The sequence below is a fragment of the Pyxicephalus adspersus genome, chromosome 2 (genome assembly GCF_032062135.1).
Source record: "Pyxicephalus adspersus chromosome 2, UCB_Pads_2.0, whole genome shotgun sequence".
NCBI lineage: Eukaryota > Metazoa > Chordata > Amphibia > Anura > Pyxicephalidae > Pyxicephalus > Pyxicephalus adspersus.
Genome location: NC_092859.1, coordinates 58,753,609 through 58,773,238, shown reverse-complemented (window position 1 = coordinate 58,773,238; position 19,630 = coordinate 58,753,609). Strand labels below are relative to the sequence as shown.

Sequence of the window (19,630 nt, the reverse complement as noted above, 5' to 3'; positions counted from 1 at the left end):
TGTTTCAAAATTAGCAGCAAAAATATTGTTTTTATATTTGGCTTTGGATAAAATGTTTTTCCCACTATTCAGGGCCCCTACAGAATGTTCCCTTACACCTGACAGTAGGTGAGAGTACAATTATTGCAGCAACAATATTGTTGAAGTTGAAGACTTCAAGACAGCAGTAAAAAGCAGATAGTAGTTCTGTAGCTTCCCCTTCTACAACATAAAACTATTTGCCTGAACATACACTGGACAATGGGCATCCTATGAAATATTCCACAGGGATGTTGCCGTCTTTTGTAGCATAGGAATGTACATTGATTTGTGGAGTCACATGAAAATATAAGTCATATATGTGCATGTGAGATTAGCCATTGTCATTGCAGCTACAAAAACTAGCATCTGCTATATGTGTTTCAACTAGGGTGCACAATGTCAATCGGGGTAATCAACAGGAATTCAGAATTTGTGGTATTTGTGTAGAATGCAGAGATTATTTAAAAACAACCCATTCAATCTAATCACATAATAAGTTCAATAAAAAATACTGCTGTTTTATTCAACTGGACTTTCCATTGAGTTATTAGGATTGCTCCTTGGTAGAAAGGAATAACATGTTTAGTAGCCGATAGTGGTGCAACCTGGTACCAGGTTCATACCAATACTGAAAGTGAGACCTGTCCTATGTCATTCCACATGGATACAGAAGCTGGCAAAGTTAGCAGACGAATGACTAACTGTCCAAAAATTCCTTCCTGGCATCTTGTTAACAGGTATGTCAAAACAGTTCTAATGTTACAAGTTTGCTAAAGTGAAATGGTCATAATTGTTTTTTTTTAATTACTATACATTCAGAGTTGTTTGCACTTGTATGGCTCTCATTTGACCTGTTGCAGTTTTACTTAAGTTTTATATGAATTTTCCCTGCAGTTTTATGTATTTTATATCCTAGCACAGTGTAGTATCATATTTCTGCATAGGTTTTTTAGATTTTAGCTGCCCTTATGCTCTGTTAGTATGCTCATGCTCACTATTTTTTACATTCCCATAGCCATGTGCTTAGTAGTTGCACTTTTTGTATGTGGTACAGGTACTGTCTATTTTTCACCTTCTAATAGTTATGTAAATATATATAATATCCATTGTCCTTGCTGGTAACACATAATTGGGATTTAATGCTCAGGATCCTCTGGTAATTTTGCAATGTATGTTTAGGATCAACAGAAGCAAAAGCTGCACATAAGACTAGAAGTGCTAGAAGTCGTTTCTGTATCTTCTTATTCCTGTATAGGGTTATAAAATGCATTATAGCCTGTAGTTAATTCTAGACGATGAAAATGTATGTTGTTCCACATTATGTAAAGATCTTTAAAAGTTTAAAGCTAACATTTGTTTTTCCCATTCTGTTTCCACAGAAACTTGTGAACGATGTTCCAGTTAGGGTGTTTGGAAAGTGTTGCCAGCTCAGACCTGGAGGAGACAGCTCTACGTCTTTAGATAGTTCAGCTAACTCGCTGGCATCTGACACAAAGGAACAATGCCCCAAATACCAGGTATCTTATTTTGTTTGCCTCTACAATAATATGTCTAATTACTGTAAAGTTGGGTTGCCTTATAAAAGAATCTAGTGTGAAGGAAACACACTCTGTGTTTTAAAGTGGACCTCAATTCAAAAAGTGAAAACCCTGCAAAATTGTACCTTTTTCATCTTCTAGTTTTATATCTAAGGCTGCTTCTGACTACTAGTCTTACTAGGTTTGGGATGATATTAGGCCACTATCATGCTGTTCCCTGTTCATCTAGTCAGAAATGGGCAAACCTTTTCACTCAGGGGCCACAATCTGAACTAAAATTTGGCAGTGAGGCTGGGCCGGTTGGAGAGTGGGCGGGGTTATGCCATCATAACTCCACTGAACATGACATCATTGATGACATAACCCTGCCCACTCTCCCATCGCAGGCTTAGATCTTGTTGTTCCTCCCTCTTCTCCGAGCCCGGGATTTGTACAGGGGACATAGTCCGCATCTCTGGGAGGGAGTACAACGGGCCGGATTAAAAAGCCTAACGGGCCGTATATGTCCCCTATCCTAATTCTACCAAACACAAATAGAAAGTCTTTTGATTGTCTTACACTTCTTTTAGCAATAGAATAGAATTGTATTTTTAACTATTAGCCTACTGATATCATGCATTGGTTAAAGAATGACACAAAACACTCAGGCACTGCTTATTTAAAAATATTTATCTTTATTGAATGTGTATAATGGTACAAAACAATAGGAGTTAGGCATATTACACTTATCTTAACCAATCAAATTGTTACATGACCAGGGCTAGCTGGATTTGACCAAACCTCCTTGCTACATAATAGTTAAAAAAAAAACAAAAAAAAAAAAACTTGCAATTGTTAGTATGGGATTATATTTTACCAACTGCTTTCTTTCCCTTGATCCATCGGGGCAAAACAGCAATAACTTTCTTCTTACCAGGTCATTCCCGCCCCAACAAGTGTGGGAAGGAGGACACAAGGGCACAGACCAGGCAGTTTACACAAATCCACCTGTGCATCCACAATAGTGTATTCAGTATTCTATGTTTTTGTATCTATCTTGATAAAAAAAAAAAAGATGAACTCTCTAGAGGAATAATCAGAAAGCCTAACAATTTCTGCAACACCTGGAAAACTCTCATCTGACACTGCTGGCTCACAATGGCAACAAATGATATTGCATGAGTACTCAGAGATTTGTTGCCTTTGTGAGCCAGCAGTGTCAGGTGAGTTTTGCAGGTGTTGCAGAAATTGTTAGACTTTTTGATAAATGCACCTGGTGGTATGCATTGCTATATCAAGGGGAAGCGGAAAAGCTGCCACTGTTGGTTACAAATCCCCTGCATTTCCGCCAAGTGGCAGACATGGTTCCCCTGGAAATCATTCCAGGAACCCTAGGGTTCAGCAGAGCATCACTGCAAAGTCAGACTTACAATGTAAATGGAAATTATATAATAAACCTATGGTTAGGAGGGATATATTTCCAGATGGAAATTTGTGTTAAGTTCACAGTTATGCCTAAATGTTGTCAAAAAGCAGTATCTTCTATAATTATTATGGTCATTGATTTCTGCTGCAGAATGCAGACTTTTTATAGTCTTTCCATATATGTAATATTTCTTGCATACAGCAGGTAAGGAGTTAAAATCACAAGCACATGTAACTGTTAAATGCTGAGTTGTTCCTTTGGCTTTTGCTTTGGGATCTCCTTGCTTGGCATGAGTTACATTTTACATAAGAGAAGAAGTTTTGGCTAGAGGAGAAAGCGGTCATCTGATGCAGATAAATATTCTTCCTGTCAAGGGAACTTGCAGAGATCACAAGCATCTTATTACAGCGTTCCTAAAATAGTAACCCCAAAGCTATCTCTTAGTAATAATTCTGGTTTGTGTTATTTTAAATGTAGATGGTGACTGGTTATTGTGCTGTTTTAGGAAGATGATCTGATCTATAACAACATGAGTATCTGACTAATGTGCTGCATAGGAGCTTAACTCACTTCTCTGGGACTGTTACGTGGCATAATTCAACAAATGGCTTGTCCTGTGGAAGTCTGAAATGGCTTTGTGATCAAGAACCTTTAAAAAATACCATAGAAACCATACAAAAAGGCACCAAATCAGACATTTAGGTATTATTCTTGTGAAGTATACATGTCTATCCCTATTGGGTGGTTGTTGTGTGTAACATATCCACATGTGTGTTGTATATTTTCCTGACATCCTTTGAGTTTAATTTACAGTTATGAGAAAAATAAATTACATCCCTTTAGTTCTAAGGTTGTATCTATCAGGACAGAATAAAAATAAATTTTCTCGTCTTTAGCAGTTTTTAAAATGATTTAAAACAATACACAATAGGAAAAGCCATGTGCAAAAAAACTAAGTACATCCCCATGATTCAATAGCTTGTAGAAGCACAGCATTTTGATCTTTTCTGAACTTTAAGGTTGTATTTATGCAATTTTAGGACTTGCTAAGGACCAGATTATTTTTTGTGTCATGACAAAAATTTATAGTTAAATTAAAAATTAAAAGTAGATAAACTTTTTTGAGTTTTTTCTTTTTTTAAACTACTCTTGAAGTGTTTAATGTTAACAAATAGAGGGGACTCTAAAAAACATAAAGCATACTGTGAGTTTTACTCTAATACCAATTAAAGTATAATTTAAAACCGTGTGAATCATTAGACCAGGCCACCTTCTTCCATTGTTCCATGGTCCAGTTCTGTTAGTCATGTGCCCATTGCAAGTGCTTTCAATGGTTTACCTTGGTCTGCATAGGCGTCCCATACCCAGAAAGCTACTATATTTTTGTGACACCTTTCTCCTATGGCCAACATTAAGTTCTTCAGTAATGTGTGCTATAGTAGGTCTCGTGTTCTGGAGCTGTTCTTGTCTAGATAAGACAAAATGAGCTCCAATCTACCCATATCCTTAATTCCCTTAAAGGCAATTATGAAGCCTTGAGGTGTCGTTGGTTTACGTTGGACCGCTATTGGTAGTTACTGCATTCCTCCTTGGTGTTCTTGAAGATATTTTGACCAATGCTTCCAGCCATTACAAATTGACAGTTTTTAAAGTCTGAACCCTATGTTTACTTATTTCTCGTTTTGCTTTCAACACATTTTCAAGAACTGGGGTAATTTTGTGGTTAATATATTCTCTTATTTGACGTTTTTGTAATTTAATTTGTGCTATTCATTTCATCTGTTGGTGGTTTTAATGTTTAGGCTGATGACTGTATCTTGCACAACAAGCAGTGTCTGGCAGCTCTGCTAATTTACATATTCCTTATGTATATGTAGGGAAAAAAATAAACTGTTACAGAAATGTAAACTTAGTCATGATATGCTAAAAATATTTTGTTGGAAATTAAATCAAAACTAATACAGCATATTTTAGAAGTGTTGAAGTTGAGGAGCACTAATAGAAAGAACATTGTCGATTAAAGACAAAATAGTCTAGAATACAATTACTTTGTATAACACAGCTTGCTTTAATGCTTCTGCTTTACCTTTAATTTATAGGGTTCTCGAAGTTCCTCAGATGCCAACATGCTTGGAGAAATGATGTTTGGTTCAGTGGCCATGAGCTACAAAGGTTCCACCCTAAAGATTCATCAGATACGGTAGGTCTCATGGCTTATATATCAGGATAACTTTTTATGCAATGGTATAGAAGCACTCGTTGTTTATATCTTATTTGTGTTATTGCACCACTGTTTTGTAAAGTAGGCTTTGTTAGATATAATTTTTGTCCAGGTTTTGTTCCACCAGGTACCACTATCACCTTCCTGTCTAAGTTAGGTGACCTGTTAAGGACCACAGATAGTACTAACCTACATTGTTGCAGACCTAAGTTATATGTAAAACCAGTCATTACACCATGGTTTAGGAACTTGTGTCCCTTTTCACTTCTTTGCAATGATATGCTTCCCTTTTGTTACCTTTCCAAATTTGCCATAGCTTATCCTATTAAAACATTAATCATTCACTTTGTTATTTTCAAAATGGTTACTGAATTCCATAGAATCACCAGTCCATGGGTTAAATGAAGATTACCATCATGTTCAGTATATACTTACATAATAAAGTCATACACATAAGGCAGCATTATACATTTCCAAATGCAAGGGACAAAAATCTCTAGTGGAAGAACAATTGTATTAAAGGCAAACATTCAGTGTTTTTGTTTAAGCACTTGAGAATTTTCCATTTTGCATTTACTTCTACCAGTTGAGGTGTTATGCTTGTTTTAAAATCAGTTTCCTATTACCTCCTCTTGCTAGAAGAAATTGATCTCATACATATATAAATTATAGATCTCAATATCTAAAGTTGACAGTTTTTACACCAGTAAATGAAGGCAACCCCCCCCCTCTTTTTGGGTCCTCTGAGATTTCAGTGAAAGGTATCATGCTTGTAAGAAAGTACTTATTTCATGGAATAATTGTTTTTTTGTAAAACTGGACTCAAATCCATTTTACTTCACCTTTCCAACTGTGTTGTACTTTTTTGTGGGTGGTGTGAAATAAGCAGTAGATGTTTGTAAATCTAATCAGTGTTTTCGATCTCTTGGTGATTCCAAGAGGGAGGATGGCACTACAGATTGGCACACATGACATTAAAAATGTATTTCTCATTCAGGTTACAGTTTTGTATAACTCCCAAAAGGAGTGTTAACCCCCCAGCTTGTTCCTGTGCCTACCACACTAATTAACCATGGTTTGTCTGTTTGCATGGTTTGTGAAAATGTATATGAATTTTTTCTCTCCAGTTTCATTTTCTTTTTCTTTTGTCTAGTTCACCTCCCCAGCTTATGCTGAGCAAAGTGTTCACTGCACGAACTGGGAGCAGCATTTATGGAAGCCTAAACACGTGAGTTTGTTTTTTGCTTTCACAGGACAGCTTTGAGCTTGTTGGTCATTAAAAGCTATTGTTATTTTATATACATTGTGAATTAGATTATAGCAGTTAGGCTCTGTTGGGCATTTCAGTTTAAACAGAACAGCTCATAGGTTATGTCATTATCTATTGTGAAGACCAGTGTTGTATCTTTGGCACAGATTCAAGCTTTCACCTCCACTGCAATTTTACCATCAAACTTTTAACCGTTTATGCTGTTGGTTAAGAGAAAGCAGTGCACAAAAATTTTTCTGGTTACTGCACATAGTTAAAGTTTAGTAGTAGTGTGCAGCAAACCCACAGCAGCCAATATGATTTCACCTTTCCTGGATTAGGAGCTGTCAGAGAATTGCAGTTTGTTGATTGGCTGTTACATAATACTTCACTTTCAACATTACTATTTGCCGTCTATAATACTCTAAAAGTAGTATAACATGATTGTGTTTCTATAGTAGCACAATAACGTTGAAGGATCAAACCTGCCTCAATATAGGTATAATTACTAGTCAGCACTGTGGATACCTCTATAGGTATCAGACTGAAAGTACTTTTAACTATTTTATTATTAATATTATTATTATGTTTAACAACAGATTACAAGACAGCCTAGAGTATATAAGCCATGACAACAACACACTAAAAGCTGAGAACAGCAGCATTATGAATGGGCTCCTTGGAAACATAGGTAATATTTTGTAGATGAATGGTATTTATTGTTTATAATTTATTATTTGCACACATGTAACCTAAAATAAAACTCCTTATACTAAATTATCATGGGAGAAAATGCAGGATGCCATTGTTGATCTTCTGTTAATGCAACTTGTTTGGCTGACACTCTGATTGTCTTGACCTGGGGCAAGTATGCAGCTAAAGATTTTTGACTTTACTCAAACTTTCCTAATTTCCATATAACCAGGTCAGCAATTAAAAATGAATTATATTTACAATTCTTGCGAATACTATTCTCACATTTATGTCTGCCCCATCAACTCTCAGTTTCTGGATGCCAGTGTTATTTTAGTTGCTTGTGTTGTCTAAGCAGACAAGCTTTCACAGAATATTGACTATCATTTAATATTAAATCACACTAACATGAATAAAAAATGTTGGTCCTGCCCATGCCAACTAGTGAGATCTTACCCATATTTTTTTTTATACTTTTTTTTTTTATTTATAGACCCAAATAGAAACACAGAAAATATAATTGGTTGCAGCACCACTCTTTTCCTGGGATAGTCTTTATTTTGTTATAAAATAGCTTTTTGAGGATCTATGTGATTTAGTTCTATATTGAGTTTTTTAATGGGAAGGATGTTTTGAAGTATGTATATATATATTCCTGCTGGCTGTGACCTTTTTTCCAGAGAGCGCAAAGATTTCTTTTCATGTCTGCCTCATTCCTAAAATGTTACACACACACACACACACACACACACACACAAACAAACAACACAGGGGTATCTGTGGCAGGGAGCTTATTTGGAATCTGAAAGCCCCTTTTTAATTTAAACTACAATTATCTGCCCCTGGCATTGTATAGAAGCAATCACACAAGGGGTTTGCTAAGGACAGTTGTCTTTGGCTGCCCTCTTGTGTGATTGGCTGAGTAAATGTAAACATAATGCTTACATTCAGTAAGCCAATTGGTATTGAATATATATGGTGTGTGTGTACATATATATTAACATAGATATTAAAGATATTAATAGAAGTTATATTTATGTTTACTGCATATCTTAGATCCTGATAAGTGCAGCATAATATGTTCATCTTCTCCACTATCATCTCACTTGGATTCAATTTACTGATACAAACATTATTGAGGTGTGTCCCTTTTATATAAATAAATACTTAATTTTTTGGGATATTTTGTTAAATTCAGCAGATTATTACTATTATACTATTTAAACAATAAATAATATGCAAAAAACAGTGAAAACTGGCATATAATTTTTCAGCAGTCTTATTGTATGAATAAACATTCTAATCTGAACCCCACTGACTACTACTCTACATGCTTTTTGTAATTTTTTAAAATTAGGTGAGTGAGCACAATGTTCGGTATTTGCACACTGGTGTAGAATTGACATGCTTTTGTAGATTAAAGTAATTTTGTTTGTTATGCAAAGACTCAAAAGAATTTTAAATTGTTAGAGGTGTTAAGTATATTATATCACAAGGTTGCTTTTTTCAGTCTAATTTACTTAGGAAAGCAAAATGCAGCTGGAGAAACTCAGGTTTTCATTAAAGTAGAACTCCAGGCATCCCCCCCCCCCCCCCCCAAAAAAAAAAAAAAAAATGTAATCTCAGAAATTCAGGAAGATGTGCCATGTTCTATACATATTTAATTAATACATTTTGTAACTGGATTAAATAGTGTTTGGTAAAAGTTTCCCTGGGAGAAGCACCATTGTCTATTATCTATATATATCAATATATTTACATGACAGGAATGTTATTCACAATACATTTTCATTATTTTTGCAAATATCTTCAAATGAAATGAAGGAAAAAATAGCAATTTTGAAAGTGTATCCTGACTTTATACTGCTCGTCATGTTGACATGCATTTGAAATGTTTGGTTTGGGATCACTTTTCATCTTGCAGCACAATAGACTCACAGCTAATATACCAGGATACTCATTGTTAAAAAGGTGTCTGTTATTTTTAACTGATCTGCAATCTGTATGGACAACAGAAGCCAAGGAATGTGGCTAATTTTAGTTGCAGCTTTATTTTTCTCTACTGTAGTTTTTAGAAATTGGCACAACTGTGTTTTATGTAGCTGTAGAATAGGTGCTCTCTTGCATGTTAAAGCAGATCTTTGGGCAACCCGATGAATATGGGGAGTTAAAAGAGCTAAAAACCTTGTGAAACTGTTCAGTCAGTCCTAAGATTTACATACTTCTGCCACTGTACATAGGCAGATGATACCAATGTTTTCTTTGTTTGCTGTGCACCATCCTTTTATCACAATACTGATTCAGTGTCCAAAGAATTGGGGAGTGATAAAGGAAGCTGCAAAGCTGCCTCTAGTATTACAACCAGTATTTAGCAGGTTGCCTGAAGTTCCACTTTAATCTGAATGACTACCCACATGCTATGTTGCCCTGCCCTGTACCTTTTAATTTCCTCTTCATGCTGTAATACTTCCCTGTTAACTGTATTCTTTTCCATATGTGTTCTGCATTTGAAAATTTAGGTTTGTCTCAGCTCTGCAGCCCCAGGCGGGCGTTCTCTGAGCAGGGCCCTCTCCGCCTCATCCGGAGTGCTTCTTTCTTTGCAGGTGTGCTGTGTGAGGTGTAGTGTAGCCTCTTTGTCCCATTGCATGCTCTCATTTTGGCCTCCACTGTGGAAATAAGGATTTTAAAAAATATGCTTCTATCTACCTATATGTAAGACATTGTCCCCTCTATTACCTCACCAACTCTACTGGTTCTTTTTGTTACATTTCAATGATGTCAAAAACTAAACTTTACCTTTAGGTGTGTGTAAAGCCTAATATTTCCTCCATTTGCCTAGCTTCATGCTTCACAGTTAACTTTTTATTGATATCCCCTAGACTTTAAAAAGCATTTATCCCTTGCAGTGCTAGGGTTGCCTCACTGCAAGGAATTGGTTTTCTATAACTCTATATTACTGCACTTAGGATTTTTAAGAAGGTGACAGTAATACATAATGCCAAACATACTGCTAAATAGAAGTTGGGTTTAGATACATTTATTCAAAGATTTCGTTCTGGGTTAGAGAAAAAGTTAACCCTTATTTCCACAGCTGACTTTCACTCTTTTCAACATTGCATGACTGTCAGTTTTAAAATGTTGAGATTCTAGATTCCTTTACAAACACATGACCTGTCAATCCAGGTGTTAAAAAGCCCGGCTGAACAGAATTAGTTTTACAGATTGTATAGCTGCTTTTTCCATGAAGCCATTTTCCTTCCAACTTATTGTTATGAATGAAACAGGCACTTGACTGTTGGGTTATCACCTCTTTTTTTGTTAAATTGCAGCATTTTTAAATTAACAAAGTATCTCCTAACTATAGAAAGTTGTCAGTTACACAGACCATTAGGATTACTTTTTTTTTTAGTATAAAGCTTTTTTTTCTGTTACTTTCCAGTGATAAAAATCATCTTCAAATGGAAATGATTAGAAATACATGTTTAGGTTGTATATATTACACCTGAAACTGATCTCAGTTTATGTGTAATATTTGGTGACTGTGCTTGTGGTTCTAGCTAAAACAACTTGTCCTGAATTGCACATGCACTATTATGTAATATACATTTACTAGCAAAACATTGGATCGCCAAGTGCTTTATGTTTCAAGCTACAAATGTGGCATTGTAACAGAACTCTGACATTTCTGATGATAAACAAACATAAATATTCCGCTATTCAATCTGACAAATATAAAATATAGTCTTGTTCAGTTGAGCTGAGGCCTTTGGTGTTGGGTTTGCATGCACTTGGATACCTAAATCTCTCACCATTATCTACAATTTTAGTTCACTTTATTACTAAAGGTAAATTAGAGGTGTGACAGATTGGTGTTTTGCAGGGAGATCTGTATTTGTGTTATGTGACTTATATGTTGAGATTTGCTTTACAGTACATAGCAATCCCATGGACATGCCTGGCCGGGGTTTTAATGATGACAGAGATAGTGGAATAGCAAGATCTGGTAAGCCTTTTCTTTTTCCTTTAATTAAAGTCTAATTTGTTTTACATGCTTAACTTGTATACTTAAGGCATTAAATTAACCTATATATGTACTTGTTCACTATCCACAGCTTCTCTCAGCAGTCTTTTGATCACCCCCTTTCCTTCTCCAAGCTCATCACTTAACAGCAGCTGTGCCAGCAGCTACCAACGACGCTGGCGACGTAGCCAAACTACCAGCCTGGAGAATGGCGTGTTTCCACGATGGTGAGAGCTAATATACTGCTTTTTATATTAGGTCCCATTTCCTTTAAGTAGGAATGTGAATAAATTTTGTCCACTCTTCTCCTTAAATAAAACTGTACTTTAAGGTTTAAGAAGGCCTCTTCTGGCCTCAAATTTCTAAAGCTAAAGACTGCCAGGTTACTTGGCTTACAAGTTTTTTAAAGGCAGCTGCCTTCTTTATCTTGGGACAGGTTGTAAAGTATAGTTGTTAGGTGTCCTCTGTAAATTACACTAGCCATGTGCACTAATGTTTTGTAAGCTTATTTACATAGACAACATTAGTTGTGGGTACATTTAAGACCCAAGTCCTGGTGTCTGCTAGGTAAATTTACGACCCAACCCAAGTGTCTGCTAGGGTTTATATTTTAATGTATTGGATTTTAGTTTTTCTTTATACAAATGATTGTGGGTATAAATAAAAACTTTTCCTTTTTACAGGTCAATAGAGGAAAGCTTTAACATGTCGGATGAAAGCAGTGGGCCCAATATAGGCATCACCAGAAAAAAGAAGATTGCCATTGGCGTCATTTTCTCTTTGTCAACTGATGAGGAAGAAAATGGAAAATTCCATGAGTTCTTCTTCTCTCACTTTCCTCTGTTTGAAAGTCACATGAATAAGTTGAAAAACGCTATCGAGCAGGTACACTTAAACATTTATAAACAAGCATGACAAAACCTTGTAACACTCTGACAATATTCCACCAACTGAAAATATAGTCTGCATACAGGTAGATTTCACAGCAAAAGTCTAACAAGAATCTCATTCAGCTCATTTGATAAAAATCACTCATTTTTGCAAATTTCTTTGCACACTTTTTGTAGAAAAAAAAAATACTTTCTCTCTTATATAATATACCTTTCTGTTATGACATGTGAAAGTGATGGTGCACAGCAGGTGTTCTATACCATAAAAGCAGATAATGTCTTTAACTCCTCACGTAATGATATTTAATGTAGAACAGTTAAATTACATTAAGCTAAATACTCTTGTAAAAATTTTAATCAGAAAAACATCTGTGTCATTCATTTCTTTAGAAGAGCAATATTTAACAAAATAGATATGTGTCCATCTCCGGATGAATGATGTTGAAAATCCCTGGTGTTGGTTGGCCCATTTAACTCCAATAAATCAGTCGAAAAAGAAAATTCATCACCACAACTTTATATATACATATACATGGTAAAGTTGTTTCTGTTGCTATTGAATAAACAGGGAAAGTTTTTTGTTTTTTTTTACTCCTCTATTTGGTGATATAATTTTCTTTTGCGACTAGTAATAGTACACTAAATAGTTATACTGATTTGGACTATGGGGACTGTCAGTGAGCTGAAATGTTTTATGTCCCACTAATGAACAGAATAAAGTATAACAATATTGTCATTTAATAAAATTGGAAGATTTTTATGGTTCAAGTAAAACACAACAATCATAAGGTGTAGATCTAGGGACTGGCCTCAAGTGTTGGGCCTAAACTGTCATAATTTCAGGATGAGACAAACTAATCCCTGTTACAGTAGGTAGCTCTTCATCCAATTTTGTGGTTTTGTAAAGATGTAGATAAAACCTAGATGACACTGGCTTGTTGGGATTATTGCTGAAACCTAGTCCTGTTTTTTTTTCCCTTAAAGGCAATGAAAATGAGCCGCAGATCTGCAGATGCTAGCCAGAGAAGCTTAGCGTACAATAGGATTGTGGAGGCTTTGAATGAATTTCGGTAAGTGCTTGTTTTATGTAGTGTTTTTGCTGTATCAAATCAAAATGGAGCAACCTAATTCTCAAGGTTGGAGACATGGCCTATGCAAGTGGAAATACCTGGGATCAGTAATTTAGGTGTTTTTTATATAAATTAACTGTTTTCTGGACCTTGGTAGTTGCAGTGGTACGACTATATCTGTTGTATATTTGTGTGCTGTACAAAGCAGCAGTGACTTTGCCATTTGAAATTATAGATAGGTTTCAGATCTGTGTAAACCAGGCATGTCCAAAGTCTGGCCCGGGGGCCAAATGAGTTGATCAATCGCCTTGCAATTATCGTCCCGCTGCTCGGTGGGCATAATCGGCAGGGCGGGAGTCCCCATGTATGCACAGGGAATTCCCTACATCATAATAGTGGGTGTAAGCTGTGCCGGACCCGTACGGACCACGCCCACTTTGATTCCAAGAACGTCCTCTGCACGGAGCCCGCACTGACACCGGACTCCTTCCACAGGGAATCCCTCACGTCACCCTGGTGAGCCTGTGCTATGCAGGACCAAAATCGTGCTACCAAATCTGGCCCTCTTTGCAAAATGTTTGGACACCCCTGGTGTAAACAAAGATCTCTGTTTCAACGGCACCTTCTAGTGTTTACATCAGTTAAATTTGAGGTAAATGTAAAGTTTTATAGTGGTGTTTTTAGCGTTATGTTAGGTCTGAATACATCTGCTAAAACACTGCAATGTAAACTACTGTAGGTTCTGTGGATCTCCTGCAACATTTTTCTGCATACTACAGCAATGGTTGCAATTGAATTTCTCAGGGTAGGTTTTTGTATACTGATAACAGTGGGCTATGCATGTAGTGTATCAAAAAAAGGCCACTTTTAGTCACTGTAGTTCATGAGACAGGGTAACAATGCAGAAAACTGGATTGGGAGACACGGACAGAGCTTTTTGACCTTTTTAACAAGAACCTTTAATCAAGAATATTTGATAATCTTTTATTTAAAGCTTCAGATTGAAAACATTGTAAAGGATATTCAAATTTACATTAACATTTTAAAGATTATATGAGATTTTTAGTGATTTGGTTTTGAAATTAATTTAACACTTAGGACTACAAGACCTAGATTGTCACTCTGTGAGAAAATAAAGATTAAGCTGCCTTTTGATTTACCTTTTGTTAGCACAACACTTTTTTTGTCTCAAAGGCATAACAAGTTGCACTTGATCAAGTCATAAGATGCACCAATTCGCAGTTCTCGTCACATTTTTAGAAACATGTTATACAAGGATTCATTTAAGCAATATTTTTGCAAAGCTCACTAAGAATATAGTATAAACAATATAAATACATTATGTTATATATATAATGTTTCCCAATATGATTGTATAGCTGTTGAGAAGTCTACAAATAGTTAAGAATTCCTTTTTCTTTGCTGAGTCTTTCATCACAAGTATACAGACTTTTGTTCCAGGTTCAAAAATGCTGTACCAAGGTAGGAAGAGATGAACAAAGTTCTTAAAGAAACACATTTTTACTTTTCCATCCATGTACCTGAGCATGCCAAGAGGATGCTTAACTTCCCCAGACACAGAAAAATTTGTAATATGTTATAAATCGTTGCTTAGTAAGGTACATTTTGCCCTTAGTAAACGTTATATTTTGTTGTTTAGTACAGAAAGTTATGCTCTTAGTAGTGCATACGTTCTGGTTGTTTACTCATTCCTGCACATTGCATCACAAATTTAAAGCGTACCTAAACTCAGAATTTTCACTTTACATAAAAGGGTAGACAACCCTTTAATGTAAGGTAAAATTTCTGTTTTTTTTTTTTTTTTTTGAAGTGCAACACCCTTTTGTTTTTAAAAAAAAGGGGGCAGCACCGCCCTCTAACTCTCAATAGATAAATGGGAGCGCAAAGCCTCCTGGGATGCGTAACGTAGGTATCTCGGGAGGCTTTGTACTCCCATTTTGGAGGTAAATCTTCTGGTTGCTCTTTCTGTGCATGCCTGAGCATCAAAATGGAAAAAAAATTGACAATCTTACGCATACGCAGTGAGATCGGCATGTTTTTTCCCATCTACGTCACCTGATCTCGCGCCTGTGTCGGGTGATGTAAGAAGAAGCACCCGGAAGAAGAGGAGAAGAAGGCGGCGCCCGGCGTGCCAGCCCGAAGATGGATACTTGGACAATGTGGGACCTGATAGAAGAGACCTCAGGACCGATTGTCTGCTCTCTATTTTTTTGTTTTGGGCGAGGTTTGAGTTTACTTCCTCTTTAATTCTTTGTGTGTATTTTTTTAATGTTACATATACTTTATTTGTGTTTATCTAAAATGTAGAAAATCTGAGGTATCTATATCTGTAGTTGTATTTGGATGTCCCTCCTAAAGTATAACTAAATGCATCATATGTGTAGCAGGTGTACAAATTCAAAGTTACCAGTTGAATTTGTTGGCAAGTGCCCGGCTTGGTGTCCTGTTTCTCATAATCTATCTCTAAATTTAAACTAGTTTCATTTCTGATAAGTGGCAGAAGCCTCGTCTCAGGTGGTCTGAGTTTTGGCTGGGTGTGTTTATTAAGGTCAAGGGCACTTGGCCTCTGATCTATACAACCAGAAATTCCCTTAAGAGGAGATAGGTGGGTGACTGGAATTTTGCTTCTTACCTTGGCACAGATTTGCACCACTTGTTGTTTATCTAGATTTGAGCTCTGCCACCCACGAGGTGTAAGAATTCACCATCTACAAAATAATTGGCCATCTTCAGTCCAGTAACTTCAGATGCACTCTTTTGATGCAGTCTTTAGAGTAAAGGAGTATTTCCTTTTCAGATTGCCATATTTAGGGCTGGGTTAAAGACTGTTGGGAGTAAAGAAATTATTTACGCTACCTTAAACAATATGGCAATTTTCTTAAGTAAATGAAAACTCCATTCCAAGATAATGACAACTTCTGTCCAAGTACTACGGGCAACATTGGTATTTTCTTCAGATTTGCAAAACCTAACCCCTGACTCGCAGTGGGGTTGTAGTGTGATTAACACTTTCTCTCACTTCTGAGGTCGACCCTATTCATGTAGCATTTCATCCTCGGATGTCTATAGGAAATTAATTGGGTTGAAAGTAAGCAGAGCCACCAATTTCTGCCCGATGTTCTAATACTAATTCTTTTAGGAACTATCACAGCAGTGAGAGTCGGCAGAAGCTGTATGGGAACAGCTGGTATTAAGGTATTGTAACTTCAAAAATATTTTTCAATACTTAAAAACTGCATCTTTCATTTAAATAATTTGTAGTTCTCCTGCCAGAAAGGTCCTTGTTCACATTATTCTTGCCTTCATCATTTTTGCCCCCTGTCACCTACTTGTGCTCTTGTGATGTCAGTTTGTCTCAAAGGAGACTATAAGAGGCTCCCCTGCAAAATACCATAGAGTCATTGTTTGAGTGCATGTATACAAAAAGTGACTGCAAAGAACAGTGTTCTCCCCAGAAATTTTTTTCAGCGGGGTGGTAGGAAGCTATAGCCGGGTGGTAAAAAAGGGGTTGTGGCAAAACACGGCAAATTTAGTGCTTCCAGTTGTTTATGCCATGGGTAATCAGTAACCTCTTATTTTTTCAGTGTTCTACCTTCTCCCAATTATTTGTTACAACTTTGTAATGCCTGCCCCGTTAGTATATCCTGTTTTTCTATTCTATGTATTTTGCCACAAGTGTCCTGTGCCCTGTATTGTGACCCAACTTCCTAGTGTTCTGAGTTTTAAGTGTGCATTCCTTTGTAGTAGTGTAATAGTATAATTAATGTGGCGTAACAAGTTAGGCTTAGTTCATATTAGCAGCAAAAAACATTTACCCCTTCTGAGTGACTTCTGGAGGTTTGTACACAAAGCTGTGAGGATGCAGAATGACACGCAGAGAGCTAGCAGTGGATACATTTCAAAGGCAGAAATCTGAGCTCGTGCTATGAGATGGGGGCGGGGCTGCCTATGTCTCCTTCACATGAAGGCTGCACAGGAGGACACAGAGCACGGAGCAGCTTCACTGAGATCCGTTCATCCGAGGATGAGAGCTGCCGAGAGCTGGGCGGGGTATTCAAATCAGCCGGGCGGAGCAACCGGCTAAAAACCTCTGGGGAGAACTATGAAGAAACTCTTGAAAAAAAAACAAACAAAAAAAAACAAAAACAGCAAACGAAGTGGATATAGGTGCTGTTGAGGAGAAAACATAGACATGGCTAAATTAGACTAATCATCTGTGCATAGCAGACGTAACAAGTCCCAATATCAGTTACATTACAATCTCCTTGCTCATCACATTGTATATACTGTGTTTGTCACAGACCTATTAAAGAGTGGCGACCATTAATGAGTCTGCTCAGAAACCATTATTGCTTTTATACATTACCCTATTTTGTGTTTAGGACTACAAAACAGTCTGATATTTACATTCCTGTGGATGCAGCAAAACCTTACAGATGTACAGGAATGGCAAGGAACATAGTGGGGTTAAAGTTCAGTAATGTGCATTCATTTTATATCAGTTAGCTTTATTTAATTTGTACTAGATTTCCAAAAATACACCTTTGTGACTGGGGATTTGTGAAGCTTAGATGGCCAGACTATGTAAAACAGCGTACTTTTCATCAGTAAACTTGTCAAAAATAAATAATTTTTCTGTTTGAATACACCCATTTGTGCAGTTCTTGTTTTCTGCTCCAAAGGATGTTTTTCATGTAGACTTTGAATCACATACTATGGTTAAAAAGGGGTTAATCCAGTGTAATCATGTTGGGTAGTAAATGGGTCAAGATGTGAGGGTGAATATCTGCAGGGCTTTGCAAAAAAACAAAAAAAAAATTAAAACAAAAAAACAAAGATCCTTCCTTGTTCCATGCAATAAATATTTACAAAAAATAATCAGTGTCAACTTGAGTTTACCTTAAGCTGCTTTTTATTATAACCTGTGATATGTTCTAAATCTTAATAGTATATCAAAATCATAATGTAAAGCATGATAATTTGACTACCTGTTTTAACAGCTAGTAGACAAGTAACAGAATAAATTAGAGTTTCATTAAGAATAGCCAAGATATTGGCTCAACATTTATTGATTGTTCAAAAAGTGTTTTTCATGCATTACCAGTGACTAATGCCCTTGAAATTAAATTTCTTATGTGTCTACATTTTTTGTTGTTTGATTGTTCGGTTCCATATTTCGCTCAAAAAGCATTTTATTTCAGCAACATTGATTGGTAAATTTAGCAGAAATGACTACCTCAAATAAAGCATGTATTCCTAATTCATGTATTGCAGGGTTACTGAAACATTACATTTGTTTGAAGGGATAATAGAGTGTGAGCCCTGTACATAGTGTTGTTCTGTGCCCCTGGTCTGTGTGCCATTAATACTCTTGTTTCTGCTATGGAGAGTTCCCTTTATTGCAGTCACATGTCTGCTGGACAGCAGCCAGTGCAATCTGATCTATTTTAGAGGCAACAGCAGATTCAGCTAGGGTTACCAGAATAGTAAATAATGTATCACAAGACCAAGTCTATTTTCTCCATGCAAACACACTTAACAATTTCTAGAATAATGGATTTCAGAAGTTTTTGACTTAAGTAAAGCATTTGTGTCATTTTGTAAGAAAGGAAGTAAAGAAGAAAGGATAACATTTCAATTTAAGAAATGGTTAATTATTTTTAAATTCTTTTGTTGGTGTCACTTGCAGAAACTTGAAGTTTCTTTTTACAAAAAAAGTAAATAAAAAAAAAAAATTAAAGAGGCAATTTTCTGATTGGAATTTGCAGCTGTCTGTAAAAATAACAATTTAATTACTATTTCTGTTTGTAATATCTATGAAGAACAGGAAGGAGTAGCATTAAAGTTTGAAGATAGGTCCTTCTTAACATTTTTGTCATGTTAGTGAGGTATACTAACTAATTAGATAATATTAAAAATGTTTATATATCTCTTTTGTAAAAAAAAAAAAAAAAAAAAAAAAAAAAATATATATATATATATATATATATATATATATATATATATATATATATATATAAGGCAAAATTAGAAGTTAGAAGGTCTTTCCAATGTGAGTTTAATCCCCTCTTAGGTGTTTGAGGAACAATTGTTTTCATTGGAGGATTCCCCTCTTCCTGCTCTCCTGGAGACTTTTGTTTTTTTCCCTATTTTAATTTCCTGTGACAGAGGTTATCAGAACAATTACAGTTTGAATCTCCCTAAAGAGCCAGCAATAAAGAAAAAAAACTGAGTGGGGTTTTAATTCATCAACACACAGCCAAAAAAAAAAAAAAAAAACTATCCATTTAGAATACTGAACCCCCCCCCAAACAAATAACAACTGTTTGCACTTTGTTAGAGGTATATTATAATATTTGTACCATAAAATTTGTTACAAAATACATTGCTCAATAATTGTACAGATTACTGAAGCTGGAATAGTAGCATTCAAAATAGCATTCCGATTTTAATAATTTTGTAGTGCAGACAACAGTAAGCAAGGCACCTTTACATAGCAAA

General features: G+C 35.9%; 1 protein-coding gene across 5 annotated transcripts in view; it reads left to right on the top strand.

Moving 5' to 3' along the window:
• FNIP1 (folliculin interacting protein 1) overlaps window positions 1-19,630 on the top strand; it is a 96,305-nt gene that overhangs the window by 53,809 nt on the left and 22,866 nt on the right. For 4 of the 5 annotated variants that reach the window (XM_072400823.1, XM_072400819.1, XM_072400821.1 and 1 more), the window contains exons 3-11: window positions 1,401-1,538; window positions 5,064-5,164; window positions 6,339-6,413; window positions 7,034-7,125; window positions 9,647-9,730; window positions 11,059-11,130; window positions 11,240-11,375; window positions 11,832-12,033; window positions 13,023-13,108. In XM_072400823.1, coding sequence (XP_072256924.1) covers window positions 1,401-1,538; window positions 5,064-5,164; window positions 6,339-6,413; window positions 7,034-7,125; window positions 9,647-9,730; window positions 11,059-11,130; window positions 11,240-11,375; window positions 11,832-12,033; window positions 13,023-13,108 — 986 coding nt within the window. The remainder of the gene's footprint in view (window positions 1-1,400; window positions 1,539-5,063; window positions 5,165-6,338; window positions 6,414-7,033; window positions 7,126-9,646; window positions 9,731-11,058; window positions 11,131-11,239; window positions 11,376-11,831; window positions 12,034-13,022; window positions 13,109-19,630) is intronic. The other variant, XM_072400822.1, reaches the window with a different exon arrangement.